Here is a 21330-nt window from a genome sequence, read left to right as displayed (position 1 = left end):
CATTGTGGCTCAAAATAACTATATTGATTGTTTATGTGGATGATATAGTCTTGACAGGCAATGATCCTAAAGAAATTGCATAGTTGAAAGGGAAATTGGCTACAGAATTTGAGGTGAAAGACCTTGGAAGCATGAAATATTTCCTTGGGATGGAGATAGCTCAATCTTCTAAGGGTATTAGTGTATCTTAGCAAAAGTATACACTTGACTTACTCAAGGAGACTAGTATGCTAGGGGCTAGGCCTGCAGATACTCCAATGGAGCTTAATTGCAAATTGGAAGCAAAAAAAGATGGAAAATCTGTTAATAAAGAAAGGTATCAGAAGTTGGTGGGAAAGTTGAATTACTTGTCTCACACAAGGCCAGATATCTCTTTGGCAATGGGAGTTGTCAATCAATTCGCGAATAATCCTCAAAAAGAACACATGGAAGCAGTGTATCGGATTCTAAGACACCTCAAGACAACACTCGGAAAAGGTTTATTCTTTTCTAAGAATAATCAGAAGGGTATAGAAATTTATACAATTGCAACCAAGATGACAACCGGCAAGGAAGAACAGAAAAATGTGGAATATATACAAACGCAAATTGGGCAAGTGCGATTAATGATAGACGGTCCACAACTGGATATTGCACTTTTGTCTAGGGTAACCTACTAACTTGAAGGAGTAAGAAACAATCAGCAGTATCAAGAAGTTCTGCAGAATCAAAATATAAGGCCTTGTCTCACGGAATCTGTGAGGGTATGTGGATTACATGATTATTGGAAGAATTTGAGATACTAATGAATACCCCTATTAAGATGTGGTGTGATAGCATGGCTGCACTCAAGATTGCTAATAATACTATCCAACATGATCGCACAAAGCATGTTGAGATAGACCGATACTTCATGAAAGAGAAGATAGAAAATAAAGTCATAGACTTATCTTACATCTCATTCAGAAGACAAGTACCTGATGTGATGACTAAGCCTCTTGTCAGAACTAAGTTTGAAGATTTTGTGAGCAAGCTAGGAATGATCAACATCTATTCACCAGCTTGAGGGGGAGTGTTGGAATTGGGCTTTCATTCTTTGAGCCCATTATCTCTAGGGTTTCTTAGTTTATTATTATTATCTTGGTCAGCTTTATTTTCTAGGATTCAGATTAGTATCTCCTATTTATTTTATTTTATTGAGAGAGGATTTTATGCGATTGTATCAATCTCTCTCTCCCTCTATATATGTACCAGTCAATTCTGTGGAAGAATAAGATATCACACCCTGCATTCTCTCAATCATTAGTGCCTCCTCCTCATCCTTTGGGACATATTCAAAAGTAAAGGAACTAATATATTGCAGGGATAAACTAGAAAGACCTAAAATAATGGGAAAAAAAAAATTTAGGGACCTATACTTAAACCATATAAAATCATAGGGACTAAAAGTTGTATTATCCCAAAACAATTCATTAATTAGAATGATGTTTAATACCATTTTGGCCATCATACTTTAGTTTGGGATGGATAAACTAACAACAAATTCTCAGACGTCAGCTGTTAACTGATCATTTTTGCCACACCCTAAATTAATCTCGTCCAAATATGTCAATACAAAATACCTGAGTCTAGCACAAAGCCGTGCCAGAGCATCTGAGCCAGTTCTAGATGCAACATCCTCAATTTCCAGAGCATTAGATAATGTCAGATTGTCTGCAAGTATAAACTCACACAATTCCTTCAAGGAACATGCATCAGTCAACACTGCTGAATGGCCCCCACCAGCAGCTAGTTTCCGCACTTCCCCAACACACCTACAATACATGTTTTAGCAATACAAGTGGCTTCATGATCATAATGAAGAAGCTACAAAAATATGAATACATACCAGTCAACAGGTGATGGATACCAAGCATATGTATATTTCCCATTGGCAGCTTGGCCATAATTATTATAACCCCATCCATGAATTCTGCCATCCCTTGTGGAAATAAGAGTGTGGCAATGTCCACACGCTGCAAGTTGCACACCTTTTGGAATAACTAAAGCCGGAATATTTCGGAAAAATGCCTGAGAGTCATTAGAAATGCAAGAGAAGAATCCACTCTGGGGCCCAAGGCCTAATTGACCAGCTTGGCCACCACCCCAAGCATAAAGAGCTCCTTCCTTAGTCAAAGCACATGAATGCATGCCACCACACGCCACATTTTTCACAAAAACACCATCAAGGGCAACCACTCGCCTTGGTAGCAGCTCTTTATCTCCATACTGGAGAGAAGAATGCCCAAGTTGACCCATATTTCCAAGGCCCCATGTGTAACTACAAGGTCCAAACAAAATAATCATCATTCAATATCATGGAGTCTCTGATGTGTCAATATCCTATCACCCTCATCATAGAATTGACACAAATGACACGACATAAGTGGCCAAAAAAATACACAGATTTCTCTAGGTATCAAATGGGCAAAAGATAGAAGAACCTTGAACCTTTTTCTTTTCAGAACAGAAGAAACATACTTGGTTGACTATCATCTACAATTATACATCTACATGGAGTCCATACTAATTTATAATTTAGAATTAAAATAAAAAAGAAAGCAAATGAAAGGAGAAAGAAACTGAACAAGCAAATATCCAAACAAACATAAAATTGTACAAAGTTTAACTTTTGCAGAATACGTGAACTAAGAAACAGCTGTTGGTTGAAATGGGTCAAAATTAGAAAGAAATTAGTTCACTTGGGGAGTGCATGCATATTCTTGCTCATAAATATTACTAGTAGAAATAGCTAGCTACTGATAACATAGATGCACGCACACAGTCACCAACATGCCATAATGAATTGCAGCTCAAGATATAGGAACAACTATATCATAATCGTATGTGCATCATTTGCTTATAGAGCTACCCACTTCTAAAATAATTTAACTAGCAACACTAAAACAATTCTGGTATTTCGATTGGATAACAGACTTTTCTATATCATCATAAAATCAATAAAACCGTATAACTCTAGTAAACTATAGCCAAGGGAATAGGGACTTGCATAGTACATGCAGCATTCTTATTGCATCTTGTATCCTGTTGCGAGATTCCCTAATGTGTCATGTGGATAACCACAACTCTCATGCTTATATCTAAAACTATCTCCATCTAGAAAGCCCTTCAAGTCACTTACACCTCGCCCTTGTCAGACATTGCTGCTGTGTGGTACTCGCCACATGACACTTTGGTAATCTTCACAAGTTCCGGGGTTTCGTCGAGGAATTTTGCATAAGCAGTTATTATATGGGCCCTCTGCAATCCTTCACAAGTAACACCTCGGCCAAGTTGACCATACTCATTGTAGCCTGGTTCATGAGAACAGTAACCAAATCCCAAATAAGTACACAGCAAGAAACCCACACAGTAACATAAACGCATGTGCAGAGAGAAATAATAAAAACAGAAAAGCAATTTACCCCAAGCTTGTAATAGACCATCTTCAGACAACGCAACCACATGAGCAGCCCCACAAGACACTTCACAAATTATCTGTATACAGTGCAACGGGAAATGGACAATAAAATGCATAAGCACTCAATGCCATTAACTAAAACTTACATTTCCAAGAAGCTAAGACCCAACATAGGTCCACCGGCAAGTGTGACCCTAACAAAAGCATCAAATCTACTAGAGCTATGTAGCATCATGAAAGTATAATTAAATGTTATAATTCCAATTTTATGAAGTTTAACACAAACCAAGGGGTTTTATTTGTGCATGTTAAATAATTCTCAGTAATTTCATTTTTTATAAAAATCTTAGTAAGGCTACCAAGTGCCAAGTATAAAACAGGATAATACAAAATGCCACAACACAATACAATTGATAAAAGCATATGCATGAAGCTGCAAAAGCAACGATATTCCCTTGGCCTCAAAACCCATTACAACCTATTAATATATTTTGTGAAGACTCACAAGAATGTGGCACATGTTACACTTAATACACAAGTAAAACTAATGAAATAAAAATGTATTAAAAAAGATAAGGCAGAACGCTAAACAGAAGCATCAAGTCTACTAGACCCATGCAGCAATCATATCCAAGAACAGTCAAATGTGAGAAAAATGCATTGAATCTTTTGATAGATTGAGTATATATGTGTGTAGATATAAAAGAAGATTTTCAGACAAAGTCCATTCTCAGCCTTTTTTTTTTTTTTTTGGCTTTCCATTGAAAAATATCATTGCAGTCTCAGATATATTTGCAATCAAATTCAACAAACATGATAAGATAACCAAGGCAACTCAAAATGCTGCATCATTATCCTAACATATGACTAACGTGTTAACTTTCATGAAGCCAAAACATTTGGACACCCATAAATATCCCTACAGTTTGATATACTCAAATACCTTACTTAAAGGCATTGACATAGTAATGCTGCAAACGATGATAATGGAGATGTTGAGTCATTTGCGCACAAGGAAAAGAGTAGATCTGGGAAAGCAATTTGTTGCACAAAATAAAATGAATAATGAAGGGGTTGATGTAGTTGTAGAAGCTCCACAACAAACAAGAAGCTTAACAAGTTCAGAATTGGAACTGCCAGTTTTTCTTGCAAAGATCAAATAGGCTAGATTCTGGTGGTACAAGAAGTTTGATATACTTAAAGGAGCTTCTTCTTGGATTTCATTATTTGTAGCTTATACAAGATTTTGGATGGCCCTCAAGCTAAAAGGTTCAGTAATAAAAAGCAAAGATATAATGTGAGCTGTTGTTTAAGCAAGAATGGAGGCCTAATTTCACATGTATTATTTACAACCAGGTTCAATATATATAAGAGTGATTACAACGGGCCTGCAATTCAAATCCCTATGATCTAGGTCAAAAATGAGGGGAAAACAAACAGATTCTCATATCAAAAACCTAATAAAGACAAAATAAAAAGTCAAGCCAGCCTCTAATAGAAGAACGTACAAAGTAATAATAACATTTAATTACCTGTTGAACTAGAGAATAGATATGTAGTATTTCCAGCAAGCCACTCAATTCTTTTAGCAAGCAAATAAGCTACTTGTCTAGTCTTGAGAGAGTTTTAGTAAGCAAATAAGCTACTTGTCTGCTGATGGGTGCATATGCAAAATCAACTAAGCCTGATTCCATCTTCTCAATAATAAAATGGCAATCAATCAAAACATGCTTAGTTCTATCATGCATTGGAATTTTAGCAATCCAAATAGTAGCCATGTTATAATTTTTAGTTCTATCAACAACTTCTTAATCCACATTCCCTAACATATGCCTAGAGCTAAGCCTTTATATTCAGCTTCAGCATTACTTCAAGTAACTATTGGTTGCTTCTCACTCCTCCTTTTGACAAGACTGCCACATACAAAGGTGCGATACCCAGTGGTAGACCTTTTGTTAGTTACAAAGCCAGCCCAATCTACAACAGGATACACTACAATACCTGTAGATTCACATTTCTTGAAGAACAAGTCCTCTCTTGGTATCATCTTGAGATACTTAAGAAATCCAAATATAGCTTCCATATTCTCTTCCTATGGCTTCACTTTGCAATTCAGATGTTGAATGCTTTCTTGATCACTTGTAATCATAATGTAATCGACTTATGATTAGGATTGTAAGTTTACTATTAAGTACATGTACACAAATAGTGTATGAATCATTTTACACTAAGTGTCTAAAAAGCTTGACAACTCTCGTAAAGCTATCAAATTGAACCAAGGATAACTGCTTCAAACCATATACAGTGACTTGTATAACCCTACAAACCTTAATAGAATGCTTGGTATCCCTCAAGCTCAGTGGCATCTCCATATACACTTTTTCCTAGCCTCCATTTAGGAAGGCATTATTAAGCATAAGTTTGACAGGATCTAAGATAGGTAGAGAGAAAAATGGAACAAAAATCTTTATTAAAATATGAAATCAAAATCTAACTTCATAAATTAATAAAGATAAAGGAAAATCTTTAATAGAAGATGAGTAAGAATCTTAAACTCATCCAACTAATAAAGCCAAAGGAAAATCTCCACTGATAAAAAATAATGATTTTACTTCCGGATGCTTTCTACATGTTGTGCCTCAATATTTATAGATAGAAAAATGACTAATAATTTGTAAAAATACTCCCATTAATCCATAACTTAGATAATGGGGCATAACTACCTGAAAAATAAATAATTAAGTAAATACTAATTTAATCTCCAAGTACCATAACCTACTACTCCTAAACTTAAGGGCCGCTCAACAAAACAGATAATAATCTAAATAATATATTAAATAGAAAACATCTAAAATAACTTAAAACTAATATTTATTCCTAATATTTCTCTAACCCCCCATATTATCTATTATCCCACCATAATCAATATTCTATCAATCAAAGTTGATACAACGGTAATCTAAATTGGTAGCCAAAGGAAGTAGAATTTTTATGGTATTGAATTTGGCTACAAGAGAAACTGTTTCCTTGTAGTCAATCCCATGAGTTTGGTTAAAGCCTTTAACCATTAGTCTAGCATTATATCTGCTAATGCTTCAATTTGAAACCCATTTCCACCTTGCCAAAAGCTTTCCATAAGGTAGATCAGTTTTCTTCCAAGTCTAATTCTTCCCAGAGGCTCTTAATTATTCTTGAACGGATTCATTATATTTTGGATCCTTTAATGCTTCATGAAAATTCATAGAAAAATTTTCTGAAAACAATAGAGTAACAAATGCCTGTAAGTTTGGCGATAGCCTTTCACAGGATACAAACTTGCTCACTGGATGCTAGGCGCATGTGCTCACTCCCTGCATTGGTGTTATTGGCTAGCTCCGGTCCTTCCTCACTCCCTTCCTTAGTGCTCGCAAGTTGAGGAATGTTGATGGGCTTATTTGGAGTTGATTCAGCTGCACTGATTTCTGTGAATGTCCTTCCTTTTTCCCTGTTATAGACAATCAAATCCTTAGCACTAGATTTATCAACCTAGTCTCAGTATCCTTCTCTGGTAACTTTCTTTCTTTGTTTTTTTTTTTTTCCATGCATCCAGATCTGTTTTCACAAGGTTCCATGGGTTTAGGACCAGGTACAGGTTTGTCTTTGCAAAATAGGGGTATTTTCAGATATGGAATTTTTTACGATAAGGAGAGGATGCAGCATCAGAACCAGCAACTTCCACGTTATTTTTAGACCCAAAATATATCCATTCTATTGCACCATTAGATAATGGCTCATTAACCACAGGTCCAACACATTCACTATCAGACTCCTTCCATTGGATGGGTAATTTTGGGCAATAAGGGAAAGTGATGTGTAAATAGATAATTAGAGGATAATTAATTCAGATACGGTTAGTTACCATTATACCATTAAGCCTATCCTAAGGGAACCTATATAAACAAACTCTATGTAATTCATCAATATGTTTTTGAAATAATAATTCCTAAATACTATTCAGAAATTCTCTCTCTTTCCTTCTATCTCTCTCATCTCTCTCCTATTCTTCTCTATTCTTTCCCATTCTACTCATCAGTGGAATCAGAGCTGGTGATGCTCGGCCTGCATGCCTAAAACAAGATCACAGAGATTGCAACATACCATGGCAGATAACAGTAAGGACCGACTTCGTGCACTGGAAGACGCCTTTGCCAAGCTGGCTAATCTCCCAAGTGACATCCAAGCTCTCACCAACCAAGTTTCTTAGATGGTACGTGATCGTACTGATACATCCGATGAAGGAAGGGCCAATCATAACTAGCGCAGAGGACGACCAAAACCAAAAAACTAGGAGTACTAGCCTCGCACGCGTTTTACAAAAATGGAGTTTCCCATATTCCAAAGAAGTGATATCTTGGGATGGAACTTTAAGTGTAAATTCTATTTTCAAATAGATAACACACCTAAAGATTGGAAGGTGCTTATGGCAAGTTTGCACCTTGATGAGAAGGCGTGACAATGGCATCAAGGACTCACTACGTCAGACGAAGGTGGCTGAAGGACTTGGGAGGAATATGTGGAAGAACTGAAGCAAAGGTTTGGACCTACCTATGAAGCTCCAATGGAAGATCTCATGAAGCTTCGACAAACAGATTCTCTTGAGGAATTCGATGATGAGTTTGATACCATAGCCTACAAGATCAGACTTTTGGAAGACTATCTTGTTCAAACGTATACAACGGGCTTGCAGGAAGAATTTGCAGCTCAAGTTCGGATGTTTAAGCCAAGAACGTTACAAGAAGTACGAAATATAGCACGTACGCACAAGGTAAATCACCACAAAGCACAGACGAAGACGCGTGGCACAGATTCGAGATAGCGTCCGCTTCAGTGGGGTCGAAACTCAGAGTCGAGACTGCAAAGGGGTGTCTTGGATACTTATCCAAGTGAATAGAAAGGATTGGCTTGGTGGAGAGATGCGAAGACTCCATCTGGCAGTGTTGGGTCTTCTTTTAAGAAGGGTAAAACGGTCCAGTCTTCTAATTCTCTTTTTTTCGCACCCAAGACAGCTTCTTTTGCCTCTGTTTCTTCTCACGCAGGTGCTGGGTCTTCAAGGATAAATGCCAGCAACACACAAACGTTGACCCCAGAAGAAGTAAAGGAATTACAGGCCAAAAATTTATGTTTCTATTGTCAGCAACCTTTTTCCAAGGACCATATATGTTCTCAGACTCAAAGAATGCAATTGCAACTCATTGAATTGGAAGGGGAGGAGCTCAAGGAAGCTGACGAGGACATGAATCTAGAAGTTGAAGCACCAGAAAAATTCGAATACGTACCAAAGCACTCTGAATGTTTGCAAATTTCACTACATGCCATACAAGGAAGTGTGGGTCCCTCGGCTATGAGAATTCCAGAATATTTGGGTCAAAGGCAAGTACAAATTCTCATAGATAATAGAGCTTTTCATGCTTACATGAACTGTGACTTGGCCAGGAAGCTTGGGTGGAAGGGTGATTTCAAGCCTGTGGCAGAAGCGGAAGTGGCAGGGAGTGGAAAATTAAAAGTATATGAGATTTTAAAGGGGGTGAAGTGGAAGATGCAGGGTGAAGAGTTCGAAGGGGACTTTCAAATAATGGAAGTCAAGACCTATGACATGATTTTAGGTTTATCTTGGCTTAAAACCATCCATCAAGCTCATTGGGATTATGACAAACTGTCTATGACCTTCTAGTATAATGGAAAAATATGTAAATTGCAGTCTCAAGAATCTATAGGGTGTAAAATTGTTGAATTTAACAAGATTGAAAATGAATTAGAAGCGGGAGGACAGATGTTTTATGCTGCAATTAATAGAAAAGGAGGATGAAGAGCTGTGTTACTTTCAATTGCAGGGGGAGAATGGTTCTGAAAAAGCTGTTCAAGGATTGTTATTGGAATTTTCAGATGTATTCAAGGAGCCTAAATCTCTTCCCCCTTTGAGAGAGGGCCACAACCATCCTATTATTCTACAAGAAGGTTCTGATCCAGTCAATTTAAGGCCTTACCAATATCCAGCAGCTCAAAAGAATGCCATTGAAGACATGGTGAAGGAGCTATTACAATCTCGAATCATTCAAGAAAGTAGCTTACCATTTTCTTCACCAATTGTGTTGGTGAAAAAGAAAGATGGTTCATGGCGCATGTGTATCGATTATAAAGAACTTAACAAGAAGACAATCAAGAATAAATACCCTATTCCGCTTGTGGAAGAGCTTTTGGATGAATTAAGGGCTGCTAAATGGTTCATTGAGCTGGATCTAAGGGCTGGTTATCATCAGATTCGAATGGAGCCTACAGACATCTATAAAACAGCCTTTTGTACTCATTCAGGTCACTATGAGTGGTTAGTGATGCCTTTTGGGCTCACTAATGCAGCCGCGACTTTTCAGGGGGCCATGAATAGTATATTCAGGGAGTATTTACAAAAATTAGTCTTAGTTTTCTTTGATGATATTTTGATTTATAGTCCTTGTTTAGAATCTCACACACGAGACTTGCGGTTGGTTCTAGAAACTCTAAGGAAAAATTGTTTTTTTTGTGAAGGAAAGCAAGTGTACTTTTGCTACAACACAAGTAGAATATTTGGGACACATTATAAGTGGAGGAGTTGTCTCAACCGATCCCTAGAAGATCAAAGCGGTCATGGATTGGCTTGAACCAACCACAGTAAAACAACTAAGATCATTTTTGGGACTTGCCGGTTATTATAGGAGGTTTATTAGGGGTTATGGTTCCTTAACTAAGCCCCTAACTGAACTGCTCAAGAAGAATAATTTTCAGTGGTCAGAATTGGCTGCTGTTACATTCAAAAAGTTGAAAGAAACACTGGTGGCAGCCCCCGTTCTTGCTCTTCCAGATTTTTCACAAGTGTTTGTAGTTGAGACTAATGCTTGTAGCTCAGGCATTGGTGCTGTTCTGATGCAAAAAGGTCAACCTATTGCCTTTTTCAGCAAGGCTTTGGCTCCTAGACATCTGAATCTCTCTATCTATGAGAAGGAATTGTTGGGGGTAGTACAAGCTGTGGAACATTGGCATCAATATCTTGCAGGAAGGCGGTTTATCATTAAAACTGATCAGCAAAGTCTTATACTTGTTAGATCAGAAGCTTAAAACTGCATTTCAAATGTATTGGGTGACCATACGATTATGAAATACATTATAGAAGGGGCAACGACAATAATGCAGCTGATGCCCTTTCAAGGATGCCAAAAAGTGAGTTTTTCAAAGTATCTTTGCAGACTTGTTCAAATTTCCTTTTTCTGGAAATCCAAAAGAGCTAGGATGAGGATGTTGATTTGCGAGCTTTAAAAGCTCATTTGCAACAGAAGGGAGGTGTAGAAGGAAATTATTCTTGGGATGGTCAGCATTTAAGAAGGAATGGCAGATTAGTGGTGGGAAATATTCCTAATGTAAGGTAGAAAATATTGGAATGGCTTCATGCAAGTCCACAAGGAGGACATTCAGGGGTACAAGCTACTTATCAAAGAGTCAAAAAGTTGTTTTGGTAGCAAAAATTATTTGATGACATCAAGGAGTTTGTAAAACTCCGCCTATGTTTATAGCCAGTCCCAAGCCCGGGTAAAGGAGGAGGGTTGTGTTAGGCCATCAACAGCCAATGTAAAACTTTGTTGAATCTATCATGAACATGGACAATAGACGTTATAATGTTAATGCTAGGTCGTTGCCCGTAAGTAACGCGCTGCATGGCTCGAGTACAGTAATAAGTGAGTTAGAGCCGCTGCATCGGCGCCCGGATGTAGTGTTAAATGAGCAAGGGCTACCGCGTCATTCTAGACGCACACGGCTAAAGAAGTTAGTCCATGAGAGCAAAATTAGATTTGGCACCTGGAATGTTAGGACATTGAATTGTAAATCTGTAGAGGTTGTCGGGGTTATGATTCAAAGGAAAATCAATATCCTTTGCCTGCAAGAAACAAAATGGCGTGGAGAAGAAGCTAAGGATATTCAAGGTTTCAAACTTTGGTATACAGGAAAAGTAAGTGCACGCAATAGAGTAAGCATCATTATAGATAAGGAGTGGAAGAAGAACGTTGTAGAAGTTAGCAGAATTGGAGATAGATTTATTTCCTTAAAAATGATAATTGGACGTGAGACTGTTAATATTGTTAGCGCTTATGCGCCGCAAGTCGGGACAGAAGTCAGTCTTAAGGAATTATTTTGGGAGGATCTGGAGGGGTTGATTCGACACATACCACAGAGTGAAAAGATTTTTATTGGAGGAGACTTTAATGGGCATGTCGGGAGAGAAGCTGGTCAGTATGCGAGGGTGCATGGTGGTTTTGGTTTTGGAGAGCTAAACAATGAAGGACAAACTCTTCTTGATTTCTCATTAGCGTATGATTTTAAGATTGCCAACACTTATTTCAAGAAGAGAGATGAGCATCTCATCACTTACAAAAGTGGAGTCTCAAAGTCACAGATTGATTTTCTTTTGGTTAGGAACACAGATAGAAGACTTTGTAAAAATTGCAAGGTGATCCCCGGAGATGCTGTAACGACACAACATAGGGTCCTAGTCCTTGATGTGTGTATTATGAGTAAAATCCAAAAACGTCGATAAGTAGTAGCACCAAGGATTAGGTGGTGGCAATTAAAAGGTGAGAAGCAATATATTTTCAAGCGAAATCTTTTGGATAAAGGAATTTGGGAATCTCAGGGAAGTGCTAACATCATGTGGGAGGATATGGCTAAAAAGATACGGGAGGTTGCAAAAGTAGTTTTGGGAGAATCAAAAGGTTCCGGTCCGAGAGATAAGGAGTCTTGGTGGTGGAATAATAGTGTACAGGACAAAATCAAGTATAAGAAGAACTTTTTTAAAGCTATATATTTGTGTAACAATGAGGAAAATTGGAAGAGGTACCGTATGGCTAAGAAGGAAACTAAGAGAGCTGTGGGTGAAGCTCGTTCTAAAGCTTTTGAAGAATTTTATAAGAGCTTTGAGACGAAGGAAGGAGAGCGAAATATTTATAAAATTGCCAAGAGTAGGGAAAGAAAATCAAGAGATCTATAACAGATAAGGTGTATTAAGGATGAAGAGGGAAGAATTTTAGTTACAGATGATGAAATTAAAAATAGATGGGAGACTTACTTTTCTAAACTTTTCAATGATGGAGAGGGTTCATCTAGTAACTTGGAGGATTTAGTACCTGGTGAAGGAGAACAAAATTTGTCATTCTATCGAATAATACGTGATAAGGAGGTAAAGGAAGCTCTTAAGAAAATGGCAAATGGTAGAGCCAACGGACCTGATTGTATATCTATCGAAGCGTGGAAATGTTTAGGTGAAGAAGGGGTGAGATGGTTAACTCAGTTATTTAATGTGATTTTACGGTCCAAGAAAATGCCTGATGAGTGAAGGAGAAGTACATTAATTCCTATTTATAAAAATAAAAGAGATATTCAGAATTGCACTAACTATAGAGGGATTAAGCTCATGAGCCACACAATGAAATTGTGGGAGAAAGTAATTGAGCACAGGTTGAGATTGGAGACAAGTATTTCTGAGAATCAGTTTGGTTTTATGCCAGGTAGATCAACTACAGAGGCAATTTATCCACTAAGGGGATTAATAGAAAAGTATCATTGTAAAGATAAAGATCTACACATGGTTTTTATTGATTTGGAAAAAGCTTATGACCGTATACCAAGAGAAGTGCTTTGGAAAGTGTTGAAAAAAAAAGGAGTACGGATTGCTTATATTAAAGCCATACAAGATATGTATGAGGGGGTAAAAACTAGTATAAGAACGCCTGGTGGTCAAACAAAGGATTTTCCTATAAAGATTGGACTACATCAGGGATCATCTCTGAGTCCTTATTTGTTCAACTTGATCTTAAATGTTTTGACGGAACATATTCAAGGGGAAATTCCGAAATGTATGCTCTTCGCCAATGATATAGTTCTTATAGCAAATGCAAGAGAAGAGGTTAATTGCAAACTTGAGTTATGGAGGAGGACATTGGAGTCGAAAAGTTTTCGTCTAAGTAGAAGTAAGACGGAATATTTATATTGTAAATTTGGTAAAGGACTATTCAACAATAATTTGGAAGTGAAATTGGGAGATCAAATTATACCTCAAGTGAAAAAGTTTAGATATTTTAGAGCCATTATTCAAAATGATGACGAAATCAGTGGAGATATTTCACATAGAATTCAAGCTGGGTGGTTTAATTGGAAAAAAGCTAAAGGAGTTATTTGCGACCGTAAGGTGCCTAATAAACTTAAAGGAAAGTTTAATCGCACTGTTATCAGACCGGCAATGTTATATAGTAGTGAATGCTGGGCTCTAACGGGATAGCAAGAGCATAAAGTTGGAGTAACAGAGATGAGAATGATACGACGGATGTGCGGACATACACGTAAAGATAAAATTCGAAATGAACACGTACGCGAAAAAGTGAGGGGGGCACCTATTGAGGAAAAAATTGTAGAAAATCGGTTGAGATGGTTTGGGCATGTACAAAGAAGACCAAGGGAGGCACCAGTGAGAAGAATGGAACATATAACTTTGAGTCCGATTAAGAGAGGTAGAGGAAGGCCTAAGAGAACACTCTTGGAAGTTGTTGAACGTGATCTCTTAATTAATAATATTCCTAAAAGCTTGATAAATGATAGAGCATAATGGTGTCTTGCAATCCATGTAGCCGACCCCACCTAGTGGGATAAAGGCTTGTTGTTGTTGTTGTTGTTGTTGTTGTTGTTGTATCAAGGAGTTTGTAAAGCATTGTGATACTTGTGCAAGATGTAAGTCTGAATCAATGGCTTATCCAAGGTTGCTACAACCTTTACCTATTCCAAGTCGAGTTTGGGAGAGTGTGACTATGGATTTTATAGAAGGGTTACCCAAATCAAATGGGAAAGCCACTATTTGGGTGATCATTGATCGTTTTAGTAAATATGCACACTTTTTGTCTTTATCTCATCCTTTTACAGCATCTACATTGGCACAGCAATTTTTAGACCATGTGTACAAATTGCACAGGTCACCGGTCGAAATTATTAGCGATAGAGATCCCCTCTTTATCAGTAATTTTTGGAGGGAATTTTTGAAGGTTTTGGGAGTGAAACAGAAACTTACCTCCTCGTATCACCCACAAATGTATGGGCAGTCAGAGGTGCTTAAAGTTGTTTGGAAAATTATCTAAGGTGCATGTGCTGGGAAAGACCTAAGGAGTGGCACAAATGGCTTTCTTTAGCAGAGTGGTGGGATAACACATCCTATCACACTTCCACAAAAACTACTCCTTATGAACTATTGTATGGACAGTTCCTCCTATGCATATTCCATATTTTCCTAGAGATGTGGTAGTGGAAGCTGTTGACAGAACTTTTTTAGCAAGAGAAGAAACTTTAGCAATGGTGAAATATCATCTCAATAGGGCTGTGAATAGAATGAAGCAGAAAGCAGATTTGCACAGAAGTGAGAGAGAGTTTGAGGTAGGACAATGAGTATTTCTTAAATTACAGCCTTATCGTTAGATTTCTATAGCCTCGAGAAGCTCTTAGAAATTAGCCTCAAGATATTTTGGGCCCTATAGAATCTGTAAGAAGATAGGGCCAGTAGCATATAAGCTAGAATTACCTCCAAAATCAAGGGTTCACTCCACTTTTCATGTCTCATTGCTCAAATTATGCCTTGATCCTTCAGTAAAGCAGCGGCATCCCCCTATTGATTGGCCAGAATCTCCTTCATATTTGATTCCAGAGAAAATATTGAATGAACGGAGAGGTAGAAGAAAAGGCAGGATTATTACGGAAGTTCTTGTGAAATGGAAGAACCTTCCAGATGAAGAGGCTAGCTGGATTTCTTTGTTTCAGTTACAGAAACAGCACCCTAGTTTTGTCAATTCTAACCCTTGAGGTAAAGGGCTCTTGAGGGGGGGTGTTGATGTGTAAATAGATAATTAGAGGATAATTAATTCAGATACGGTTAGTTACCGTTAGACCGTTAAGCCTATCGCAGGGGAACCTATATAAACAAACTCTATGTAATTCATCAATATGTTTTTGAAATAATAATTCCTGAGTACTATTCAGAAATTCTCTCTCTTTCCTTCTATCTCTCTTGTCTCTCTCCTGTTCTTCTCTATTCTTTCCTATTCTACTCATCAGAAAGCGTCAAAGAAAATGACTTTCATGGTTACAAAGTACTTTTGCAGTGTAGGAAAATAGTACTTATACCCCATTGGTTTAGGAGAATGTCCCAAGAAAGAAAAGTCATGAACATGGGGTTTAAGCTTTCCTCCATGATCATTATGAACAAAGGCAATACACCTACATACCTTTTGAGGATGGTGGTTAGAAAAGGAATTGAAGGATAAGCTTCAAGAAGTTTTTACAACGGCGTTTGAAATTTCAAGGTTTTTCATAGCATCCAGTTCATTAGGTAAGCTATGGTAAGGATAGCATCACCCTAATGTGAACACAATAGGCCTAGCCACTCCAAGCTACACCATTTTTTTGGGGTGTATTAAAACAAAAACTTTGTGGATGATGCCATGACTCTTAAGGTATTGGTCAATATTTTGGCTCAGGTAGTCCTTGGCATTATCACTTAGTGAAAATTTGGATTTTGCCTTGGAACTGGTGCTGAACAAGAGAATGGAAGTCATTAAAAAATTGATAAACTTCAGATTTATCTCTCATAAGCTAAAAAGTTGGTCTAGCATGCTTACCAATGAAAGTTACAAACCATTTTACATTTTTCCTCTTATTTACCCTTGATAGGCCCATATATTGCTATTAACAATTACGAATGGTTTGGTTGGTTCAAGAGTGCAAGAGGGATAGGTGTTTTGGGTTCATGCAGAAAAGTTTTTTAATAGAAATATAAAAAGTGGAGGCTTTATTTTATGGAGAACAAATTCAATTTCAAGACTGATCAAAAAGCCCTTTAATATCTTTTAGAACAGAGGATTCAGGATGATGAACGACAAAGTTGGGTTTCAAAACTTACAGGCTTCAAATTTGACATGCAATACAAAACGGAAAAGGAAAATAAGACACTTGTCAATACAAAATCAATACAAAAATATAGGCATGAAGCTTCAAGCTTTAGCTTCAAGGCACAATGTGAAACTAGAGTATTAAGGAGGAGATACAAGAAATATGTTACGTCTTCTCAAATAATTCAACAGGTTATCACCAACTTATCTCCACCTAAGAAGTAAAACCTTAAGAGAAAATGTTTATTATACAAAAACAGATTAAGGGCCAGTTTGTTTAAGATTAGGGAAAAAGAAAAAGAGTGATTTCATTTGGCTGAACAGAAGAAAGTTGTCAGGAGTATAAGAGAATTATTAAGAGACTTTAAGCTAAACACATGAAGGATGTGTTGGAAAAAGCTTATTTTGATAAGTTATTTGGATAGCTTGTCAAAAACATCTATTCCAACAAAACCTCCATGATTAGCTTAATTTCTCCCAACAACCAGAGTGTTAACTACAATCACTTTCTTTAATTTTTAAAAACTGGCCCTAATTCTGCACAGAAAACTCCAAGAGTTGAAGCCAAAATCTATGTATTTCACGCTTCTTTAGGAAACATTCACAGTTTCTTCATAAATACATACACAGGGGGCAATAAACAGTGTACTGGGGAGGTACGGGTAGATACAAGTAGTTTTGTGACTACGTGTGACATTTTCCAAAAGAACAAATATCAGTGCTGCCATCTAGCAGGTTTGATCCAGCCCTTGCCAACATCAGCAAGGTTGACAGGCCACTCACACAGATTTCATCATATTCCTAACTTAATCAATGAGATTGAACACTATCTTGGAAGAGGTAGATTGCCTAACCAAGTTTGCTCATTTTATACCCGTAACTCACCCCTTTTAAGCAAAATAAGTGACTGAAATTTTCATAGCTACAGCAGTAATATTACAAGATTTTCCAAACCTTTAAACTCTTCAAGCCGACTAACACCACTCTATTCAGTAGCTCCTCTTATCACCAAAAATTCATGGCCAATCTAAGGTGGTTTAATAGGAGTTTAGAGAAAATCCCAGCCACTGGTCCCGGTACAGCAACCTTTGTGACAATATTTGAGAGGACCTCCGTACCTTATTTGAAGTTTAATTATGAGCCTTTTGTCATGGAGGGAGTGACTAAGCAACTGCTAGCTAGAAACACCATTTTGGGAAGCATTGGAAGAGAACTTGGTGCATGACCAAGCAAGGATTCATAATGAAACATAGAAAATTCAAAGAGATATCCAGTTTCATGGAGGAGATTTTGTTTTATATCAAGCTAAAACCAAGCAAGCTCAACTCATTGGCTAAAAATGTGATTAAGAAAGTTATAATGCAAATGAGGAACTGGACAATATAGAGGCAGCAGTAATCTACAAACTTGACCTGCTCCCCAAGAGCTCGTGCATCTGAACTCAAAAGCTAACTCCAACCATTCATGTGAATTGGAATTGAAAAATTTTTCTAATTGCATCATACCATACAAACATTTTCTCCAATTCCAATTTCATATCCATAACTCCTAATTCCATCATAGCAAATGCGCCCTAAGAAAGCATACCAAGTCAAAAAACTGACCAATGGAAATGGAAAAACAGAAACACAATTCATCATCTAATAATGGAAGAACATATGGGGAACACATGGGAAAAGTTCCGAGTCATCCAACTTCAATCCTCTCAATTCCATCAAGAGGACAAGGTGAAACTTTTTTCTTGGAGGGGGTATTGATGGACCTCAAGGAGAAACCAAAGCAGAAGGGAAGACAAGGAAATTGAGAATAAAACAGTGAAGGAGGAGTTGGAACAATGAGACAGAATGGATCTTATGAAAGCAAGCTTCTTGAAATCTAGCAACGTGTTGTGTCATCTTATGAAGCAATTTAACTTATCGACTTCTTGCAGTGAGTGCTTGTACAGTGAGGTACTTGGGTTGAACTAAAAGGAAAGAATCACTGAGTGGAAAACTATGATTATTATGAGCTCTTACCCAAGAGCATCCTTCATTTTAATACAAGTACCTAAATATTTGCCATTTTACATTGCCTATTTAGGATCACTATCTCTAAAAGGAGGCATGAGCAAGAGATGGAAAACTACGATCAAGTTATTCAAACCAATGATCATTGGTGATCATATTAAAATTTCCAAAATAGCTATACGTGGCCAATGGTGCACACAATGAAATCCAACATGATAGAGGCTTTTATTTGATGGATTGCATCCATTGTCCCTTGTTAAAAGAGGTTAAAATAGCAACAAGTATTGACTATGTACACGATAATATTTCTTCTCAATTTAGAATGAGTTAAAATGTTATACAATCTATGTACTAACAATGGTTTATCCATTAAGTTGTCAAATGTTGGAAACTCAAGCAAAATTTTAAGAACTAACAAAAATAAGTTTAGAATTCAAAACGTGAATGGTCAACAATATATGCAACAAAATACATCTTACCGTATCAGGTTTAAAAGCACCCCAAAATAAGCGAGGAAGATTTGAAGCCTGTGGTACAGAATAGAAATCAACTTTAATCCACAAGATCTTTTGGAAAACAGTACTAAATGATGACGTACATGAGGTTAAAAGGAGGAAGAGAGAGGAGAAACAGGGCTGAAATTGGGAGCAAAATTCATAAAATAAACTGACATTCTTCAACAACTATAAGACCTACCTGATTCTGTCCCCAAACCCAGAGCCTTCCAGATGGCTTGGTACCATCCCTTTCACGGGGTTCTGCAATGCAAGCAGTACAATGGGCTCCACAAGACACAGATTTCACAAACTCAGACATTAACTGTTTTACCTTCTTGGGATATTTGCTTCGGTTCTCAGTTCCGTCTCCCAATTGACCGAAGTCATTAGCCCCTACGATAAGAATAATAGTATCAATCCTGATTAAAATATGACTTACTGCTTATAGATTACAACCTCACAGTAAACAGAGTAAATTCAAGATGAAAACAAAAAGAAATTCCAAATCTTCTTGATATCTATACGGATTTTGGTTATCACTACGTTATATCAAGAAGGGACACAGAACGCAAAAAATTTCCAAACCCCAAGTAAACAGAGACCCATCAGAGGCTGCTGCTGCTGTATGCTCACGACCACAAGCAACATCCAACCAGCGTGCATTTAAACCAGCTGGGCATCCAAATAGCTCAGGAGGCAGCTGCTTTGGAATCCGCAACTGGTCGTTATCCTCCTTTCTACCTGTCTGCCCAGATTGATTGTATCCCCATACATAAATTGCACTCTTCCTTGGAACACTCATAGGTCGGATGATACCAAAAATGTCATCAATATCCATAGATCGACCTTAAAGTCTAACAATGACAATCCAAGGGAAATTCAATAAATAATAATTATAATAATAATAATAATAATAATAATAATAATGTGAAAGCAGTTCGATGGTGGCAAATTCAAGAATTAAGAACATGGAAAAAGAATGAGATTTTTATTATTGCAGGTCTTTTAAAACTAAAGAACTCAGGTCCTCAAATTGTCTCATATTCCCCAAACTTTCAGGTTCTTTTTTTTTTTTTTCTCGGTTACAAGCTTTCAAATATTAATTAAACTGGTTTCATCACGCCAAGTGGAGAAGTTAGAATCAAATGTTTGCAGACAGTTATATTATATCCCAAGATACAAAGGATCTACGTAATGAACAAAATAATCCCAGTACATCTTCAAATAGTACAACACTTACCGACGCAGTCCCAAAATTTAAAATCCGTAGCAATACAAATCAAGAAACTTGAAAATTTCAAGAAACTGGATTGAAGAAAACCAAAGTCAAAGAAAGTTGAGCTGCCATATATCAGAAGCTGACAGAGGACGCACTCACACGACGTATACAAGGGATAATCAACCATATTTTTAGAAATGAATAGAAAATGAAAAGTAGCCTCTCACGGCAAGAAAGAAGGAAAGGAATTTTAGTAGATTAACACAACACAAGGCCCTTGATGGTAGATTTTTGAAAACGAGAAGAAAATGAAATTCAGTATCAGTAAAACCGTAATTGGAAGCAAAAGCAACGGGACAGAAACATACCCGACTACGAGAGAAAATAGTCAAATTAAATTGTCCAAGAAATGCAAAGAACCGTTTGAATCCAGGAAATGCAGGGAGAAACAACGGATAAGGGATAAAGCCAATCTGTCGTAGCTCCGATGCCTTCGGAATTGGGGCGAGCATAATACACGGCTTCCCGCTTCTTTAAGAATCCCGCGATGTTTCAGAATTTTCTAGATGAATAATGCATTATCAATTTTATCGGAGATATTTTTCAGATGGAAAATTGAAAGGAGGACGCTTGAACAAATTTAATTTCAGTTAAAATGACTAAAATTTTGAAACTTTATTGCATAGGGATTAAAATAAAATTACAAAATATATTAAAATAATTTTATTATCTCTAATGAAATTTGATGAAATTTACAACTCATGTAAGGAAGTTAAATAATTGATGTATAAAAAATAAATAATTAATTAAAATTTATAACTTTTATTAACAGTATAATATCATTATGAATATAAACAAGTAAAGTTAAATTCATAAATAACTCGTAACGCTCTAAATTTTTAAATTTATTTTTCATAAATTAATTAATTATTAAATAAATTTAATAATATTAAACGCCTACAATGATAGAAAATGGACTGTCATAATAATTAAAAAATAAAGCCTCCTGTTAAAAACTTTACCATGATAGATCAGAGTTTGTTACAGGAATAAATCATTTCACAAATAATTTATTATAATAAAAAAATTTAACATAATAAATAAATTTTATCATGATAATTAAAATAACATTATACAATTTATACTTATTAGAAAGGATCTACATGGTACACCACTTTTTACTACC

The 21330-nt window shown here is 36.7% G+C and overlaps 1 protein-coding gene across 5 annotated transcripts in view; it reads right to left on the bottom strand.

Annotated features, from left to right (window-relative positions):
• Positions 1-20706, bottom strand: part of LOC129309533 (uncharacterized) — a 38208-nt gene extending 17502 nt beyond the window's left edge. Inside the window, exons 1-10 of one of the 5 annotated variants that reach the window (XM_054951151.1) lie at positions 20513-20706; positions 19511-19779; positions 19257-19318; positions 19125-19186; positions 18908-18955; positions 6755-6923; positions 3444-3516; positions 3161-3332; positions 1868-2299; positions 1602-1793 (exon numbers count right to left, since the gene is read on the bottom strand). In XM_054951151.1, the coding sequence (XP_054807126.1) occupies positions 1602-1793; positions 1868-2299; positions 3161-3332; positions 3444-3516; positions 6755-6923; positions 18908-18955; positions 19125-19186; positions 19257-19318; positions 19511-19763 (1463 nt within the window). In that variant the 5' untranslated portion in view covers positions 19764-19779; positions 20513-20706. Of the gene's footprint in view, positions 1-1601; positions 1794-1867; positions 2300-3160; positions 3333-3443; positions 3517-6754; positions 6924-18907; positions 18956-19124; positions 19319-19510; positions 19780-20512 lie in introns of all 5 variants that reach the window. The other 4 variants (XM_054951143.1, XM_054951172.1, XM_054951157.1 and 1 more) reach the window with 4 other exon arrangements.
• Between the last annotated feature and the right edge of the window lie 624 nt (positions 20707-21330).

The sequence above is a fragment of the Prosopis cineraria genome, unplaced genomic scaffold (genome assembly GCF_029017545.1).
Source record: "Prosopis cineraria cultivar Desert tree isolate PC_DT_omini unplaced genomic scaffold, ASM2901754v1 PC1, whole genome shotgun sequence".
Taxonomy (NCBI): Eukaryota; Viridiplantae; Streptophyta; class Magnoliopsida; order Fabales; family Fabaceae; genus Prosopis; species Prosopis cineraria.
This window is presented reverse-complemented; position numbering and strand designations above follow the sequence as displayed.